Source organism: Periophthalmus magnuspinnatus, chromosome 21 (assembly GCF_009829125.3).
Source record: "Periophthalmus magnuspinnatus isolate fPerMag1 chromosome 21, fPerMag1.2.pri, whole genome shotgun sequence".
NCBI lineage: Eukaryota > Metazoa > Chordata > Actinopteri > Gobiiformes > Gobiidae > Periophthalmus > Periophthalmus magnuspinnatus.
The window spans coordinates 14759527-14780906 of record NC_047146.1 but is presented as its reverse complement, the minus strand read 5'-3'; the positions used below and the strand labels follow the sequence as shown (position 1 = coordinate 14780906).

General features: G+C 39.5%; 1 protein-coding gene across 2 annotated transcripts in view; it reads right to left on the bottom strand.

The window, feature by feature from the left end:
- The window catches only part of gli2a (GLI family zinc finger 2a), a 105688-nt gene that overhangs the window by 26285 nt on the left and 58023 nt on the right, over window positions 1-21380 (bottom strand). For both annotated transcript variants that reach the window (XM_055230356.1, XM_033986901.2), the window contains 2 exons: window positions 15155-15360; window positions 8777-8986 (listed from right to left, as the gene is read on the bottom strand). In XM_055230356.1, coding sequence (XP_055086331.1) covers window positions 8777-8986; window positions 15155-15360 — 416 coding nt within the window. The remainder of the gene's footprint in view (window positions 1-8776; window positions 8987-15154; window positions 15361-21380) is intronic.

Below are 21380 nucleotides of genomic sequence, written 5' to 3'. Positions count from 1 at the left end.
ACGTGACATATTTGGGTCAACTACAGTATTGGCTTTGGGTGCGATTTTAACCAGCTACCGTCTGGTTGTAGGGTGATGGCTGACCAACACTTTTTTGCTAACAGAATCTCTTTTTTCCGTCACAGTGAGGTCTAACAAGTTAGCATTGCACAATAGCCAGTGATAAATTACTTATTAGTTATATAAATGCAGTTATCCTAAAGTAGGTCTATATAAATACTTATTTTGCAGTGTTTTCTCGCAGAGGTCACAGCCACTATCTCCTGCATCTCTCTCACACACAACTCTCCTATTTAACATTCACATCCTCTTATGCATAATGAATTGCCCCAATCATTCTCCCTAATTACTGCGATACAGATCTTCTCAAGACTGCTGTACTTGGGCAAGTTAAATGGAGGCAATTTAAACAAATTGATTTCAGAATACCATTAAAAAAGAACAAGGCTGACTTACAAAGGTAGGGTTCACGGCCTCCGCTCAGACCTGATGGGTTTGTACTGAGAAGAGTGGAATTTTCCCATGAACTCAAAGATATTGGTATTTATTTTTCCATCGTGATTCAAAATGAGAAAATGTTTGATCATTTTAGATCTATTTAGGTTATTTTAGTGCAATGCCTGCCAATTATTTGCTCCCAGTTAGAAAAAAGGGAAAACTATTATGTAAAACACTTCTTTTCACTTCATTTGATACTGTGGCTACCGGTTAGTACTAGTGCTACTACAACAACAAAACAAAAGTAGTAGGCCTATTACAAGTACTACTGCAACCAGATACTCTTACAACATTTTCTCTGCAACAGTAGTACTACTACAAAATACTAGGTAGTACTTCCACTAACAACTAACAACTTTAAGCACGAACTATTACTCCTCCTCCTGCTATATTATTATTATTATTATTTATTATTATTATTATTATTATTATTATTATTATTATTATTATTATTATTATTATTTTTATGTATTTTTTTATATAGGTTTTTGTTCATCTTGTTATTTTTGTTCATTTAAATTTACCCCCCCCCCACAAGAACACATGGGGTGACAGCTACAGCCCTTTCAGACAGGTGGTGTGGGTGGACAGGCCGCAGCTCCACTTTGGGCTGTAATGAGCTCTTATGGCGGGCATCACTGGAGGCGCTGGGGCCCGGAAACTCCTAACGGCCCCCATCACGGCTCACCTGGGCGCATGCACCGTGACCCTACGCATATGTTTACTGCATGTCAACCCCACCATCTTCAATGTGCTCCCAATCTGAACACCCCAAAGCAACCACCACCAGACCAGACCAGACCAGACCCCCTTACGGCTGTAAAAAAAAAGGGGGCCTGGCTCTTTTAAAACTGTTTCTGAGGTGGCGAGAACTAAAGGGGAGACATGTGTGTTTGGTTATCGAGCCCCCAGACGCAAGGAGACATTGAAGGTCTAAGCAGCTAAGCAGACATCGATATGAAAGAGTTGGCAAACACAACAAACGCCTGTAAGGAATGTACATCAGGAATAATACGTCGTTTGGTGGGAATGGAACAAAGGTTAAACCAATGGGGATGCTCCAATTATGAAAATGTCTATACTTTGGTTTTGTGTTTAAGGTAACAGTGCGACGGGACACATGCCAGGCCTCTATATGGTTGTAAATGACATAATGGCTTGGTTCAAATCAGTTAAGGATTTGATTTACAGTTGAAGCGTATAAAACTTTTGAATGAAATAGGCATGTGATCAGTCAAAGTCAAGAAAGCTATAGAAAACTGCTTGAGTACTATAATTTGAAAAACATATTACCGATGACTGAAACTAACCATTGCATGTCACATTTTGAAAAGGTTTAGAGATGCACCCATACTGATAATTTAAAAAAAAATTGAATCCTTGATATAATTAGGCTTTAAATTGATATAATTAGACTTTTTACTGGCCTTTGTTACCCCCGAATGTCTCATAAAATTTGAACTTGAATTATACAAAGCAGTTCTTTAGTGAATTGAAGGGCATATAACAGTTACATTGAAAACAATTTTGTCATAAATTATTTGTGCAAGGATATAACTTTACTTTGTTCTGATAGTTGCTGAAATCTAGTATCAGCATCCAAATTATCGATATCGGTATCAGAACTAAAAAAGCTGTATTGGTGCATCCCGAGCATGTTATAGAAATTATGATTATGACTTAAAATTTGTATCAAAATGAATATGGTTTGTGTTATTTTGTCTGTTCTGATAGTGCTTGAAATCTGGTATCAGCAGATATTTAAATCCAAATTATCGATATCGGTATCAGAACCGAAAAAGCTGTATTGGTGCATCCCTCGCATGGCAATTATGATTATGACTTCAAATTTGCATGAAATTGAAAATGGTCTATGTTAGTCTTTGCAGTAACCTTATCAAAACATAGAGTAAGGATAATTTTTCATTGAGACAAGTTATTAGCGACAAAATAAAAACAACCAAACAGATGAATGCTAAAATCTTGGCGTTAACACTGACAGCATGAATGGAGACTTTTAGCTAGTCCTACTATGTCACTACAAATGGGTCACGCAGCTGCCTGGACTTGCTATTTTTCGCAGAGAGGAGTTGCTCACTATATCTGCCAGCAGATTTTAATGGCAGATAGGTTGCATTAATAATATTCCCCTTTCATGAAGCAGGAAACAGGCTTCATAGGCTGGTGGCATGGCTGCTCTGGCGCCTACCTCACCCTTCTGGGCACCGTGCCACAGAACACCGCCCCCTTTACAGCGCACCTTAGGAATTCTCAACGCCTGCGGCTAAGAGGTTATCCGAAGATATGGTCCTCTTTCATTAGCTTTTGTTTACTTGGATGGAAGCTGTTGTCTATTTACCTGGGTTCACACAACGCTTGGCAACCGGGTGTTTTATTGGTGGCGCTCCTAATTGAAAGGGTAGAGCAGGTTCCGGCACGGAGCGAGAAAACAGATGTTGCATAGGCCATAGCGGCGCGGCGGAGTGGGGTAATACGCCAAAGATTCTGGCCTGGTTGTAATTGTGGTATCTGGATTTATATAGTCATAATTACAGGCACTGGGGGCATCCATTGATACAGTAAAGAAATATATTAAAAGACGTGGCGGAGTATGTATGTTTGTGATTATTTTCAACAGTTTAGCCTGAGACGTGCTGTTTTAAAATGAAACGGCTTTGTGGAAAATCAAAACACTTTAATTGAAGGGTTCTGCTAATCTCTGAGAGCAAAGTGTGACCCAGGCCCAGAGCAAATGTAAGACTGCAGTAATGCGCTGTGAAGTTTGTAACCTTTGTAAAACCTTTGTAATGCTAAAATCACTCCTAAGAATACGTTGTTGTAAGTAATTATGCTCACTACAGACGATTCTTTTTTCCCTCCTGAGCGATTTGTGCTTTCGGTGGGAGACATCATAGAATCGCAGATGGAATTTATTAGAAATTGATGACTAAATTGTGAGTTTTTACGCAAATATATGCTGTAAAATATATGTGGAATCAGTGGTAGAGAAATGTCTTGCCCAGGAAACAACAATATGTGACTGAACTGGGAACCTTCCAGATTATGGGTGAATTCATAAACAGTAGATTATATTGTTAGCTGCAGCAATGCACTGTGCTCCTCAATCGCCTTTGTATCTCTGTTAAATGTGATTAATCATCAGTCAGCTTGGCCTGGGTTGGTAAAAGGGAATGGGAAGCTGCGACTGAGTGCCACTCTGGAGCTCAGGTATCACACATAAACACTAATATCCACTGTCCTATTGCACATCGGCTCAAACTACAACAGTTGGAGGTGTTGGGAAATGACTTCAAATTGCTTAAAGACACTGTGCTGAAGACCTGAAAACATTGAATGTAAATAAAACTAAGTATATGATTTTTTTCTAGAAACATTTAAACGATGTGCGAGCTACACTAAATGGTACGCTCATTTAAGTCACCACCTATAAATATCTCAGGTTTTGGTTTGATTAAAGCTTATCCTTTAAAATACAATATCTCAGAATTATATAACAGTTTAAAATCTAAAAAAATCTATAATTTTATCCCATTGAATTACAGAAAATAAACTGTTCAAATAACCTTTCTTTTGGTGCTAGACTGTGGAGATGTGACGAATTTAAACCCCATCACTGTGCACTGCGCTTCACTTCACTGCCTGAATATCTCACTTGTTGTTGAATTTTGATATGGGAACTTTTAATGCAAGATCTCATGATGGTCTACGTCTAAAAACTGGCTATACTTGAACTAAAAGGGGGAAGAAAAAAACACTTCTGGTTATTTTGCTTCACAAACACAGAGTACATTTTAAGAACGAGCAAAATTGGATACATAGTGCCACTAATGCATTTGAATTGTCTGGTGAAAGACATTTATAATCACACATTCACCTGTTTTTAATGTTTTAAATGGGTCTATGCAGTTTTTGATTTGATTTATTTGTTGTATTGTCCGAAAGCCTCTTCTAAACCTTATATGTTGTATGTATGTCTACTTCTTAACTAATTCTTTCACTAATAATGTTGGTCTTTTTCCAAATGTTGTAATTGTAATTGTAATTGCTTCAGTCCTATAAATTTCATAGGACTAATGGCTCATTGTGGGTTTATTTGGATGATGTTGAAGTTTTACAGTGCAGTATTCTTTTATGGCAGTAGTTTTGTAAGTTTGAATAAAATGTAGGCACTCTGAGCACCTCCTTTCATATTTATTAATAAAAACTGTAGTAAGTTGTTTGCATATAAAGCTTTACAGAAATATTGCATTGACTAAGTTTTGCATTACAAGCTCTGAGGTGTCTGAGTTTGACCTTGTTTGAGGTGAGGCAGGCCACATGTCCAGTATCTTTCCCTGTAATGAGCGGTCGCCCCCACCCACCGCACCATGGTCTGACGCAGAGCCAGTACTGCCCAAGGCCTCCACATCTTTACCCAGCCACCCCCTGGGGTCTCTGGAGTGGGCCAATGTTTATTTTCCCTGCTAAATCTCGCTAATGCTAACACAGTGAATTTATTAGGAGCGTTGCTGGTGCTGAATCCTCTATGAGCCCCCAGTGTGCCGGCCAAAGCCACCGTTGTTTACGCACACACTTGCAGCCATGTGCACATGAACCAACATATAGTTAAGTGTTTGTGTATGCAGCCCCCCCCCTCGCCCACTCACTCCTCACCACCGCATATGTACACAAATGTATCTGCTGCCTTCGCTTTGCTGCGTCTACAGAAAATCCCTTTTTCCTCAGGATGGCCCACATTTACTTTGGCCGGCGCTTTTGTCGTGGGAGCGTCGGATTCTGCCCACAGGCCGCTCTGATATTCCTGTGCCCACCCAGCCCCGACATACCTGCACGCTCACGCATAAACAGCCTCCTGAATGCCTCCCAATGTGAGAAACCATATTTACAGTACAGCATGCTAATCAGAGTTAACTGGCTTTTCATTGGGCTTGGAACGGCTGCATCTACAGTGGATCAGAGCGGGATCGTCTTACTAAGGCTACACAAAGATTATAGAAGCCTGGTAGGTTTGCTGCTGAAAAGACTGTATGTTTTGGGTACACTACATGGTTTCATAGAGAGAAAGTATTCAGTGTAAAATCTGATTTAATCTAAAGACTCCAGTACTTAGATCAGTGCAATGTGATGACTGCTGACAAAAAAAGGGGGAATTTTTACCTTATTTTGAATATGATATTGTATAATATCTTTGAGTTTGAGACTCATTTTTAAATTTCTATAACTGTGAAAAGCATTTGGATTATTTTATTGTGATATTATTATTAGTATGAAAGCGCTCTGGTGTTTTCTCTAAAGTAAAAGTAGTCGTATGAACTAAGTCTGTCAGGAAGAGCTTTAGCACCTTGTAATTGAATTAATGGCTAATTCTAAAGAGGTTAGCCGCAAGTCATTACCTGGACATTAGCCAGTGCTTTAACATACTTTGGGATGGACCAGAAGACTTAAAGCCCCTTCACTAATGCATGTATTTACAACCTTTCCACCAAAGCATCTTTGTGGCATGTTCCAGTCTGCAATTTACTTATCCGGGGGGAAAAAACCGGGGGCTCGGAGGGTGTGAAGCTACGCTAAGAGTTCACCGAGTGCGACCAGCTATTTGTGGTGGGTCTGTTGAATATTAATGCATAAATTGATTTTTAATATGAGCTTCTAGATCTGGCCTGCTTTCCAAAACTAACTGCAGGACTGAAAACATGCAGTATGCGCCACTCCTCCTCCCGCGCTAAGCTAGTAAATAACACCTTTGATTCAAGTTGAGGCTGCCCGCGATGACCATTAGCCTGCCACCTCTGTCAATACCAACCGTGTGCCCGGACGCCGCAATGGAAGAGTGTCCCGACTGGACTGGCACGCCGGAGCATCCCAAACCGACCACATCACTCCTATGGATGGGTTGAACGCTACATGAAAGCCGCTGGGACTGGGGGGTAAGAAGTGTGGCGCAGATGAGGTGGGGAGCAGTGGCTTTTTGAGTAAACAGCTTCACCAAACAAGTGCGGGCACAGCTACACAGCGGCGGTCACTGGGGTGGTTGGAGGGGGTGAAGTAAAGAGGGGTGGTCAGCTAACAAACTTACAATTTAGGGTTGAGTGACTGAGGTCATTTGAAAGAGTAATCGCCATATCAGATCTTGCAATGTTTTGCTATGTGCGCGAGGATGCTGACTGTGGTGTCATGCAAAGGCCAACAGAGCTTGATTTTGATTTTCCTGGGTGGGCAGTTTGGGCAGGATGAAAGAAATAGTGCTCGAGAAGTGAACTGGTGGTCAGTCGCCAAAATAGCAGGGAGTACTTGATTATCAGGCATTGAAAGGTTCAACTTTCACGGACACTTTTCCACTTTGTGCGCTCTCTATCCTCCATTCATGAGGGATGAAGGTTTCTTGGATGAGTTTTACCTCTGAAATCAAAGCTTCGTGCCGGGGCCTGACCATCATTTTGATTCAGAGCGGAGCCAAGAAACAAGCTAGTCTCTGTGCGGTTGTTTCTTGGCCATTAGCTTGACTGTCAGAACTTTGGCAAGGGAAGAATAATATGCCCTTGCTAAGCTACAGTGCACTTGCTAAGCTAATGTGCACATGCTAAACTAATGCATCGATGCTAATATTATGCATAAAAGTAAAGCTTAGATACAACACTGATGCTAACTCTTCTAGAATAAGATCTTCCCACACTGTCCTGTCCCAGGTATTCACTCGTTGTTTTGGATCTACATTTTTTACGGGCATGTACCTTGGGGCTTTTAGTTTTTACACAGCCCTAACCACCATCCCTGTGCTACATCTAAAAGTCTACGAGAACTCCGCAGGCTTTGATGTGGTAAACTATTCCAAGCAGAAAAGGAAGAGGATGGTATCAACATGCCTGCTGCTGGGAACAAAGGGGAAGAGGCAGTAAAAGTTGGTTGTTACACTTGTAGCGGGGATGAAAGACACACAAAGGATCAAGATGTGTCAGTGCTTATAATTAAAACATAAAGTTTAGCAGGTCAAAATATTGTGTTGTTTTAGGTGGGCTGTTGAACATTCAGAGGTTTATTTTATCACTTTCTACAAATGTTTGTCTAGACATTTCTGAGTTTTAAACAAAAGTCTTCAGTCATCCTTACCACAATGGCCAAATAAGTTCTATATAGACTACAAAGCTGTTCTTAAGCCTCCCATAGAAGGGCTGGGCAAAAAAGTATCACAATTTTTTCCTCATATTGGCCAATGTTGATTTTCAATTTGATTCTTTTCCATCTTATTGAAAACATAAGACAGGTGGACTTCAGATATAGAGAGCAGGGTGATCACTACAGTTTGTATTCAGTGTTGGTAGAAATAATAACTCCAGACAAATCCACATTTAAAATTTGGAAAGTTTTTGTACAACATATTAAGCATAAAAGCATGTGCATGCTACTGCTATGTGCAGAAACATGTGCAATGTCAGTGTGTTACACTTGGTCTTAAGTTTCACTCATAAATGGTGAGAAAATAGTCATTTTAACCTGGACTACAATGATAAGAAGCACAAGAGCAGAGAAAGAGAGGAGAAAAGATGAGAGTGATGGCAGCAGAGGCTGGAGGAAGACTGGACTTTTAGTCAAATTGTGCAGATTTTAGTAAAATTTGGGAAACATGAGGACACGTGAGGAGACATAAAGAGACTGTGGCCCTGACTGAGCTTTCACCTAAACAAGTGAGCGGTGAGTCCTTCAGAACCACACACTCTTCCACTTCATGCATCTCTGCTGTGCTACACTGCATAGTAATTGTGCACCTGTTGTGGTGAATCTTCCACATCACATGTAGAAGTTTGTTACACATCCCACATATGGGCGGCACATTTCACAATCTATAGTCTTTCGATTTTTTGACACAGCCCTATCCCAGAGAATGGGTGATGTGTTGACTTGTTGGTAGTGTTGTCAGGATAGTCAAATTTCGCTTTCAATACTAAGCAAAAGGCTTGATACTCGATACCAATTTCGATGCAACAATTCTGAAAACCCCCCACAATATATTCAGTGTAGAAACTAATTTTCAGTACAAACTAATAGTGCTAGTTAACATGTGGTTCCCTGCCTGTTGCTGCACCAAACATTGATCTCATTTCATTGAAATGAATGGAACTGCCGCTTAACCAGACATTCCAACACAAACAGTGTGGGCCAATAGCAGTCAAAAGTAAACATGGACAGGGCAGAAAAAGGCAGATATGATAATCAGCTTCTCATGACAAATAGATCATAATATTATCCACTGAAATCTCACCATCCACAGGGCTTATGTAGTCGGGTAGATGGCCAGCTGCTGCCACTGCTGCTGCTGCGGCTGCTGCAGCTCCACTCTGCATCAGGAGGTCTCCATAGGGGCTACGCTGGCTGGCACTGGCCATCAGGTGGTAGTACTCTGTGGGGTTGGCTCCCGGGGGTGGAGGGGGGAGGCTGAATAGGCCTCGGTCTTTCAGATGTTCATGGGTAACTAAAGAAGAGAAAGGAAATGTTGTTTTGGTTAGCTTTTGGTTGACACTTACAATGCACACTGCAACTATACATAAAAAAGTAAACATGACAATACTGTAACAAATAATGCAAAGTAATTATACGGGGTGCAATAGGCTAAATTATAATCAATAGAATCTTGTTACACTAGACTGCTGCCACGCTGAAACAAAACTTGCTCTCTGCTTTTGACCCATCCTTCAAAAAGCTGCTTTATATTACACAAACTATTAGCATAGCAATTAACAATTTAAAAATAAAATATTGTATCATTTGAATGGCAAAAAGTCCTCAAAATATTGCACATAACAGGAAGCTGAAGGTGTAACAATTAAAAAATTTTTTAGATGGGGAAAATGCAGGGGACTGTTCACGTGTAAGTAGATCTATGCCATACCCTATAACCTAAAAAAAAACAGCCAAACTATTACACCTGCTACTACTGCTCGTAACCTACAACTAAAACCACTATAAATCAAAATGTTTCCAAGACCATAATCCTTCAGTTTGTTTCCATGCAACATATACTTTGACCTACATCCGCTAACGGCTACATTTTGTTAAGGTCTACCCTGAGGTCACAGCCATGTAAAGTGATGCATTTTGACAAGTCACGGGAGCTCAAATCCATCATGAAAACCAAGTAACACATTGGCAGACATCTCCTTACATGCCATTTGACAGACTGACAAAACAAAGGCGGCTGAAAAGAAAGGTTGAAAGAGAAGGTCTCAACTGAGCCGACAAGTGGCCTGCTTTACAGATTTGAAGATTTGTGCTTTGCGTGCATGCCCCGGGCGTGGGGCGTTTGATAAAAGATGTCTGATGTCTTTGAGGCTCGCTGGCTTGTGGGAAAAAATCTCTAGGGAGTAGGAGGAAGCTCGGCCGGGTACAGGAGGGAGGAGGTAGAAGAAGGAGGAAGAGCACATTCCTGGACTTGTGTGGTGTTGTGAGTGTCTTAAGTTTGACAGGCCGGGGTCTCATGCACAACGCAGGTGCACGGAGGTATAATGCTGAGGAAAGCCTTAAATGTGCAAAAGTAGTATTGACCAAAAAATGTGCTCACACCTGCAAGTGTCAAGGTTAATAATGACGTATCAAAAAACAACAATGTTTCTCCTGCACATCTAGTATATTGGTAAAAATAGAAAGTCACTTGTGTAATGACTATTTTAGTTTATATCGGGTTGGTTTCTCCGCTAGCCGTAACTACAACACTCAAAACTGTTGCTAATGCTAACAACAACAAAGACAAAAAGTACAGTTTATTCTAAATAAATCACGTTATCAGAAGGTGGTCAGTCATTACATTATAACTATTGCTTTTTATTGGTACAAATAGCATTTAAGATGTTAGCAAGTCATAGAAATTAGCCGTCAATCAAATCTTGCTAGCTAAAATGTCAAAACAAGCCTCTAATGTCCCGAAAACAGTATGCTAATGTAAGTAATAGTAGGCAGTAGACATGGCTAGCAAAACAACATCAACACCAATGCAGCTTATATACCGCAGCCATCTTCAAACTGCTCGCAAAAAAAATAGCGGTAAGCAAAAGTTGGCAATGTGGGTCGGGGTGCAAATTGGGTAAAAACTGGTAAACCAAAACCACTCCCCACCTTCCACCCCACCACAGGCCCAGCGTTAACGGGCCCCATCAGAAGCGATTAGGTCGCGGCTGGGCTAAAGGTGTACAGGCCTATAGCGACCGGGGACTTTTCCAGTGCCAGATCACGTTACCGCCTCCACAGAGGAACATTTTCTGTAAGTATTTGTGCGTGTGTGACCTCACCATTGAAGCAAGTAGCAGCAACATTTGGTTCAAGTTAAACTCAGGCTTGTAAGTTGTGCTATATCGGTTACTTTGTGTTTTTGAAAAATGCGGTTTAAAAATGTGCCCCTCTCTTTAGACTGGAAAAATATCCTAATGTTTTAAATGTGTTTTCGAGATGGATAATTCCTCTGATTATGATACAAGAGGTTGAGGGTTCAATTCTCTGACATGAAGCCAACAAATCCTAACTTAAAGGCGCTGCACTTACTTTTTACTGTCTTAAAACTGTGAAAAACATAGCTAGATCATTTTAAACAATTTGCAGTCATCATTATTACTCACTTATCTTATGCATTCCGAGCACTCTAATTCTTCACCGCCATGGGTCTATAATTGCTTTTCACAACTCTCAGAGACAAGAGTGACGTTTTGGAACTGGCAACTAACATGCTAACGATTATCGAACAGCAAAATGCTTTATAATCAGATGCAGACAGTACACACTGGACTCATTGTGACCTTAAGAGCTGCTTATACTATATATCTGTAATGGGGCAAGACAAACTTTGCTCAGATATATGGGAAAAATCGGTTAGGGGTCCTTAAAATTGTGGTGTTCCAAGCTGGGATCTATGGTGTAAATGGGTTGAGGTTTCAGACCCATTTGGCTATTAAATACGTTTCGCTTGTCTGGCTCCCTTCCCGTATAGCCCCAACGTATAGACTTACTCTATTAGCTACTTCTGGGTGGAAATTTCACACTTATAAAACCATCTTTATGTTCCGGTTTGCTTAAGAGTAGCTGTGAAAATGGGCAATACCTGTTGAAACCACAAATTAAATTTATATAGTGTACATTTGAGGCAGTTAGGATTTCACAAGCATTCTTCAACACATGGCTAGCACCCAGGTATCCCTATCAGAAGTTTATACACGCTCTACTGCCTGCTGTACTACCAGGATTTATTTATGTTCTGCAAAGCTGCATTATGCCGCCGCTCCATATTTGCCTCTACTTTATCAGTGACACCATCTCTTCTTCTCTTCGTGAAAGGGTAGTGAACCATTTCCTTGCCAAAAGCGTGCACTTGGTGATTTATTTGTGGAGGCTGGAGGCTCTGCTGCTCTACTATGTGACCTGTTGTTTGGGATGGGGGCAGTGAAGACCAGTTTGTCAAAGTGGAGATGAGATGTGAGGGATTAACAGACTGAGCTCAGAGGAGTAAAGGTTTTGCAAATGTTCTTGTGGTCACAGTTTCATTAGAACTTTCTATAAAACAGCTTTGAGGTATACGGTAGTTGTAGCCATAGCTGCCCTGGAATTATATGGTTGCCAACTCACTCTTGCTCTCTCACCACAATCATTAAGAGTGGCTAAAGTGTTTTGCCCAAGGGCACTACAAAATACCCCTAAATGCATATACCGTATTTTCCGGACTATATATCGATTAGGAGTATAAGTCACACCAGTGAAAAAATGCATAATAATGAAGAAAAAAACATATAAGTCGCACTGGACTATAAGTCGCATTTTTAGGGGAAATTTATTTTAAAAAATCCGAAACCAAGAACAGACATTTTATCTTCAAAGGCAAGTTATAATAAGAATAATAAAATAGACAACAACCGGCTGAATAGCAGTACAGCAGGCTAACGTAACACATAGACAACGAACTGTCTGGTATGTTTATGTAAGATATTAACAGTTAATAAGATACGCTATGCTAACATAACATATGCCGGCTTGTGCACAAATAGAAGAGACACCAGAGTTCTTTTCAGTGATGTTTACGGTGGTCTTACTTATTCATCACAGTTCACATCGTAGAACTAACAAACAGATAAAATATAACATAAGCTCTGGCTCATATTAAATATACAAACAAAACTGCATATGAACGTATGGAAAATATATATACCACTTTGGCCTGCTAGTAAACAAACCAGTGAACCGAAAACTTTATATTTTACTTTTCAATTGTTTGTGTAGTGCTCTGTCAGGTAAGACTTCACATTAGTGTAAAAAAAAAAGGCTGACCAAGAAAACAGGAAGTAGTTTTCATGACGTTAAACTAGACTTATGATAAATTTAACATTTCCAATATTGTTCCTAATGAAAAATAATCACCTTTATGGTCTTATAAATGAAAATAAATAAGGGGAAATTAAATGTGAAATGTATAAAAGAAAACGAGTCAAGTAAATTTTCTTACAGGTATTACAAACACACCAGCGCCATCTAACAGTCAAACAAGTGAACTGTAACATGTATAATCAACCGTTATATATTTAACGAACTGAATATGTGTATGGTATGTTAACGTAAGATATTAACAGCTGATCAGATAACTAAAGCTTAAAACACAAGCTAACAAGTTTACTCTCAATCTCACTCCAAATCATTAAATCCATTGAATTCTTCATCCTCAGTGTTGCTTCTGAACTACGTCAACTCAGGAGGTAGATGAAACGCCGCTTCCACGTGGCTGTCAGACTAATACATAAGCCTAGAGTACCTTCACGCAGTTGTCAGTGTGACAATAACAAAGATGTGAAATTATATATTTTAATAATTTCACATATAAGTCGCATCTGAGTATAAGTCGCACCCCTGAACAAACTATGAAAAAAGTGAGTCTTATTGGTTTCTATAAGACTCTCTACACTGCACGTTGTATCTCCTTTAATACAATTCTACTCAATTGACTCCTACAACTATGGATGCCTTTAAGGGTCAAACTCAGAACAATTAATTCAGCGGATAGAGTGGTTCTACAAACACAAAACTTGACATTTTAATGTGCAAAATGACTATGTGTCTAAGTGCTAAGTTTGTCATAAGGGGCCAACGTAAGGAAAAAAAAAAACATTGGATTCTATGTGGTTTTATGGAACTTGTAATACAAACTTTCTCAATATTGAAACATGCTTCAAGACAAGACCTTGACTTTTTCCTCAGTGCAAAATAATACTACATAAACTGTATTTTTGCTGCATTCAAAAGGCATCTCTTTTACTTGAGTTACTACCAGCCTACCTTAACCCTACTTTTATTTGCAAACCGAATTTGGCCACTCTCCTGCTAATTTCCATAGTTTCTGCTTCACCCGCACATTCTCGCTGGAGTCTCCTTGCCCAAATCCTTCTGCAAACTCCAATCACATAGGAAAACAGCCCGACGTGAACTGCTGAAAGGTGCGTTCAGCGTTTTCTGTGTGCAGACGTACGAGGTGCAACACTAATTATCGCTATTGGTCAAGTCTGTGCAAACTCGGAGCATGCCGTTTGCAGACAGCCCCGGTTCAGAGCGTGCAGAATGCATAAATTTTCAACCCGCTCAACTCTAATCTCACCTCTTTAATGTTAACTGGTAGAATAACAGAGAGGAGACATTTTCCACATCACTGGCAGCCTGTTGCGCAGACTGTGCACGGCATACATCACCGGGAGACTAAATATTTCCATTTTGGCAGATCTCGAATGCAGAGGAGCACGGAACAGGTAGCGCTAGTGTTTATAGTGCTACAGGGCATTGAGAGCTAGCTACGACGTTAAGCCGCTAAGACTGTTTGCGCGTGATATTAAGTGAGATGTGTCTAATGCTTTGTTTGATATAGCAATGGCAGGGCAGGCGCCGAGTTGTTAGATTTATGATGGCTTCAGTCAAACAGGTCAGGACAAATGAGTACCTGTCATGCTATGTGTTTAGAACGCACATAATATACAGTGGGCATGTATTAAAGATAGAAGGGCATGTGTGATACCAAAGAAATGTTTATTAATCGTCTTAGGTAAATGTATTTAGAGGGAAATTAAGCATGTTGTCCACAAATAGCAAGGTTGTCACATTTTTATATAGCATTTTTCCAGCTTCAAGGCTCTCAAAGCACTTTACATCACTGCCAATCTGTGAGTCAGCGAATGTGACCGGTCAATGATGTTTACGATGTTCACGTCCAAAGTGGGATTCAAACCACCAACCTTTGGATCAGTGGAGCTACTGTTGAAGGTGTACTGCCATCCTTGGGTCCTTGGGCACAGAATAACTTTCAAATCTAAGTCAGTATGCCGGAAGATATGTAGACAAGAGTAAGTTACCACAAAGAAACTTATATAAATGGTATGAATTTAGAAAGAAATTAAACACGTCGTCCAGAAACAGCATGGTTAGTGGTTGAATCCTAGCTAAAAGTGTACTGCTATTAAGTCAGACACAAGCTTAGTGAAATATAGAGAGTAGCTTAGCCAGTTTAATCTCTTCACAAATGCATTCAGCTGTTTTTTCCATAGATAAGACACTTAAAACACCTCCTCCAATCACATAGCAATATAGTAGGGCACCTGGCTTAAAGTAAGTAAACTGTGTCTCAGCTCACCCTCTGCCGGGCTCAGTCCCCTGGCGGCTGAGATCATGGACAAGGTGGGGCTGCCGTGCACAGAGCGCAGGTAGTGCTCCATGTGTGGGACCACGTATGGGTGAGGGGGGCTGAAGGGCGACTCCCCGGTGCCCGCTGCTGCGTGAGGGGACAGCCGGATCAGGGAGATGTCAGAGATGACCGGGCTGCTCGTCAGGCCTGGAGGTCTGCGGGGAAAGAAGGAAAAATAGGATTACATTAACTTATTTCCAAGTTTTGTGTGATAATATAACGTTCTATAGGTTTGTCGTGTTGATATGAGACAGAGGTGAAGCAAAAATGTCAGGAGTACTAGTCAGGAATAATTTTTTTGAGTAGGTCAGTTTGGTTAATTAGTCAAACCATTATTTCTACTGTACATTTTTAACCAAATAAAGGTTGAACTACTGTCTTCTAGATAGAGAACATTTGGGAATCTTTGTTATAAAATATGTTTTGTAATGTATTTTAGAGTCTGTATAGTAAAAAAAAAAAGATTACTAAAATGTACTTTCAGCTAGTTTTTTAATAGATTTGTTAGTCCGATTAGTACAAAGTTAGGTTTAATAATTTCTTATGGGGCAACAATAGCTCAGGTGATAATTTGGTTCATTCCTCAGTTTCAAAGTTAACTGTGTGTACGGTTGTTGTGTCTTCGGGCAAGATACCTCGCTGGAGTCTGAATGTGGGGTGTGAATAAGTGATTAGTGCTGGCTGGAGAGGCTGACAGCGCAGACTGGCAGCCATATTTCAAGTCGTCTCCCTGCTGTGTACTTAGCCAAGTTATGCTATCTGAAATGGTCTACCCCTCCCTATCCGCAATACATAATAATCCCTTATAACACCATCTCCTATTAAGCCTGGGAGCTACAGACATGTTAAAACCGATCATTTTGCAAAGTGTAGTCTCCTCCTTGTTCAGCTGGGCAAACTACCAACTCTTCCAACCTGAGGTAATGCAAAACAATGAGAGAGCGCAACCGGATGCTAGCGTAGCCTTTAGCTAGCGTTTCATGTGATGAAGCTGCCGGTCGGTCCAGTCCTTACAGTAAATTTGTCATGTATGGCAGGTAATTGGCAGCTTTGTGCATAGGGATCACAGACAAGTAGGTGTTGTAATGCTCCAAGTGTCCCCGAGGGCCCGAATTCTAGATAAAATCGTCTGCTGGCCGTTGGCACTGGCTTTAAAGTCTTGTGCGGAATGAGTGCTGGGCTGATAAGAAGCCTTTCGGGCGCTCAGTGTGTGGTAGGAACACCTGCAAGGAGTGAGGCCTCGGATGGGGATGAGTAACACGGTACAGTAGTCAGGGTCAAGAAATAGTAATACGCAGCTAGTGTTTAAAGTATAATATTGTTTTATGTAGCAGGTCTCTTGCTTCAGATTTGCAGGTGTCTATTGTAAGGCTGCAAGATTAATCGGATTAATCATCAAAATTGCAATTAGAATGAATGCAATTAGCAAAACGCAAAAGGCTGCAGTTTTTGAAGTACCATTATTTCCTCCACAAACAACAAAAAAGACTGTTTTATTCAGCATACAAAACTGCTAACCCTGTACTTTTTGATCTGTACAAACACGTTCTGAAATGTGATTCTTGTATTAGTTTGTCAGTTCATATCTCAGTCTTTCTCAATTCTTCTGGGTGTGTTTAAAATGTGAACTTTGAACAGAATTCTATTATTATTAAAGCATAGATCGCAATCGCAAAGCCTGTCAGGAAAATCTTAATTAGATATTTTTCCCAATCATATAAAAGGTTATTGATTTATATTCACAGTATTCATTATGTTTTAGTCCATTAAGACATTGATCACATTTTGGAGCATATTTATCCAGAATATTCCAAATAGTTTTACAGCAAGACAATTGCCTGGCAAATCCATAATGAGATCTCTTTGTATTTTTATCAGTCCGGTCCCCATGTCCTCCTTTGTGACTCAAACCTGGTCAAACGTGATCGTGCAATCAGATGTGTTTTTTCAGTGACACAAAACAAAGGAGCTCATTGGTCACCCATGATTTACAAATAAAATAAAATTCATCTCAACTCAGAGTTTTTCAATACAGACGAACAATGCCTGCTCCTGATTGGCTAATCCACCTGTCACTCATGCCCATCTGAAAACAGGCAGATTCACCGGTGACCAGACTCAAATATTTGTAAAGAGGTGTGTTTTCTAGATCTCAGGCAAGCAAGACAATATAAAAAACAAAAAACAAAAACAAAAAACTCATATTCTTCTTATACTGTTAATCTGAATATTCTATATACACTTTGACAAAAATATACAAAAAATTCAGCATGTTTCAAAAACCTGGCTACAAATCCAAGTAAAATCTTACAAAAGAAAAAAAAAAAAGAAAAAGTTCCCAAATGTATACTGTAGAAAAAGGAGCTAATGATGCAGTTCTTTATAATGAATGAGAAATACAGCATACTCTTTCACAATAAAACCCTCATTGTGAACAGAACTAGGATGTGACGTCCTCTCTGTTTGTCTGTTTATGAATGAATCTTGCACGGACCACTTTACCGTAACACACTCTTTACAAGTGCGTGAAAACAAAGGCAGCTTGTGCAAACACTCCGGCAACAAATGTCTGTTTACACATGCGGTTTTCCCTGCTGGCAGCCACATTTCTGTTTTGGCATCGACTTTGCACTTTTCCTGTTATAATCTTTCAAACTCACTCCATCAGTGCTCATAATGAACTCACTAGCACCATAGAAGTGTACGATTTGGGAAAAATAATGCAATATTACAAATTTTCTGACAAGCATTGCGATTAGATTTGTGTTTTGATATTAGGATTCGGTTCAAAGGTCAGTTTTGTCAGTTCAAATTGCAATTTTGATAGCGATTAATGTTGCCCTGTTGCACCATTGTACCATGATTTTTACAGATTTTGGGACTTATTTTGGACAGATTTGAGTTTAGAATCACTTTTCTCAACTTTCACAGACCAGCGCTGTGTTTTGCTAATAACAACTAGCATGCTAACCGACCACTTCCTGGTTCCCGGGCAATAAAGCGCCTTATAATTAGATGCAGACGGCACACAGTGACCTTATTTTAACCTCAAGAGCTGTTTATACAATATGTACTGGAGGAAAATACAAAAAAAACAGGGCCTTTAAAATCTTTCTAAATTCTTAAACTATACCCAACCTGCAACCTCCATCCAACGCCAATCCAACCAAGCATATTCTTCACTCCATTTCCAGTAAGCAGACTGCCGGCCTTGTCTGCGTGCCAATTTTCATCAGGACCACTCTTCCCCTTTACAAACAGCCATAAAGAGCGCTCTGTTCTGGCACGGGAGGGGGGTAGAAGTGAGAAGAAACAGACTACCCATACACAAAAACAAGCTTCTATCGTACCGAACTGGCAACGCGCTGGCAGTCTGGCATCGCGGTGACAGATCTGGGGTCTTTTTTTGCCTTATGGGATGCCCGCGGGGATACAGGGGGAGATCTGCCGTTAAACTGACCATAGACGGACATATTCTTAGCCAAACAATGATGGGTCTGGTTATGACATGAGATTCTTTCACTGCTGAATGAATGGGAAGTACATTAGAAACATCTGCGTGCACTGTCTGCCCCATGTCTATAACTTTAATATTGTTGTATTAGTTGTACAAATGTTCGCGGCTAACTCGGACCATACTGTTTTTGCACATAATTCCATTTAAGTTTTTAGTGTCAGAAAACTTAGCATCAGTTTCAGCACTGTATCTGAAATGCTTCCTTTGTAGTGCAGAGTGGACATGACTTATAGCTGAAAGAGTATTGTAAAGTATGTAATGGTGAGCATGGGGCCAAAAGTGAAGTTTAGGATAAAATAAGATGTATGTTAGGTCTTTATCATTGTATTATTCATGTACGGTTAGGAGTGATCCTAAAAAGGTCTGAAAGGTATAACTAGAGTTTTGTTTGGTTTTTTTGGTGTTTTTTTTTTTTGCTGGAAGAAAGATTACATTATAAAAGTTTCCAGATTTGTACTGTTTTTGACTCATTTGTCTTTTATCATACAATCATAATATTTAACAATACTCCTGTACTCCATCCATTTTCTACAGTGTTCAAGTTTATTTTTTTTGTAAAACATTTTGGGTGTAATTTTTCATGTTCCATCAAAGTGTGTTTTTGTGTCATTGGGCAACACATCTCTCACACTGTCACAGCTATATCTGGCTAACGGTGACTAAAGTGTCAGGTGTGATAATGTAGTAATGTTTAAGGCCACATTTAAGATTCAAGTAACAGATAAAAAGAGTGTTGAACGATGTTTGAGAGAATATGTGTTATCTCAGTTACAACTTGCTTTATCAACTCAGCAGGGTGTCCAAAATGGATACTCAGCTAATGGATACTGGGAAAAAATCATAAATGGGACAAATTGGACCTTTCTTGAGTAGTGTAGTATCAGAACTAGTATAAGACCAAATAGTATTATTGAAGAAACTATTATTATTTTGTGTAATAAATTGTATTTCATGTTTTCATTATTCCAATTACGATCCTGCAGATTCATCTACACCAGGGATGTCAAACACATTTTCACTGAGTGCCACGTCAGTAAAATGGCTCCCCTCAAAGGGCCAGATGTAAAATAAATCTAACTACTTTTTAAACTTCTTAATTTACTGTTTCGTATTTACTTATTCAAGTTACAAATATTGCATATGCATTTGCCTACATGTAAAAATTTGGCTGTGTAACTGCGTATCTCTTGATAAAATGACATTTTAAGACCATCATACCTTTTAACTGACCCTGTCGAGGGCCACATAAAATGATGTGGAGGGCCACATTTGGTCCGTGGGCCTTGAGTTTGACACATGTGATCGACGCTATTTCGATTTTAGGACCATTGCTCAGTCAAAATACTTTGCTACTTTCAACTTTCACAACTTACTAGTATCAATATGCTCACCAATATATCCTAAAATACATTTCTGTTACTACTACTTCAACTACCATGCACCCCAATGTAAAAATCACCACTAAATGACTAAATAATGTTATTGAAATCCATAACCACAAAGTCTACCACTCACTCCTCCATCTGTATAATTGCTGTTTGCCAGTATGTCGATCCCTATGTGATTACACGCTGTTTCTTCCATTGTTACACTGTGTGAGAAAAAGTGATGGGGGGACGTGGCATGGCTTGTCTCGCTCATGAGTAACCCTGTGACTAAGTGCATACCTCTGAACATGTACATTAGGATGACTGGCGGACCGGGAAAGGAGGGGTAAGATTGCGGTCTGATTAGCAGCGATTTAAAGAAAAACAGAGAGATGACAGAGGAGAATGGGATGAGGCCAAGGTTTGCTGCGTTTATTGGTTTATTGGTTGGTTTACGCACTTATGAAAATGATCTGGTGTGTGAGGTGTAGTTTCATTAAAGAGAATTTAGGGATATGTTGTTGACTTTTTACCTCATAGATAGCCCAAAAAGAGTTAGAACTATCCACGTTATTTTCAGCATTATACTCAAGACTTGCAAATGACAAATACTATGTAATCATAAGGTTTGCAAAAAGGTTTGGAGGTTTGTAGAACAGAAGACAAGACTTTGAGCGTAAGTCAAAATAAAGCAGGTGCTCTTTGAAGAAACAAACTTTTTAAATTACAAAATGGTTTAAATTTTAAGCACATTTGTTTGTTTTTAGTTTTTTGTATTTTTTTTAATCAAATTGTTGGTGGTCCTGTGTTTTCTTGTGGATCAATACATATCATTGTATCATTAGATTGTAAAATAAAAACCATAAAAAATTTGGTATGATTGTTTTGAATATTGGGATAATATTCTTTTTCTAAATAGTTTTGACAATTTAATTCTGTATTCAAATCTAAGATATGTATTCAAAATGATTAATAATACAGCTCCACTTCCATTGAAAAAATGTAATAAACTTTGTTCGGCACAAACTCCCCGATCCATTTGGTCTCAGTGAACCCAAATTGCTCAGTTCCAAAATGCTTCTCGGCCTTTGCTTTTCAAACCATCAGACGGTTGAAGCAGCTCCAGACTCTGAAATTGTCTGTAGATTTGAATAATTTTACTAGAAATTTGAAAAGGCACATTTTAGATCATCAAATGTGTCCAAATCAGTCTAGTTAAATTGCACTGTTCTGTATCACTGTAAAAACCTGCACATAATGATTTTTTATTGGTTTGGACTGTAGGAAACAT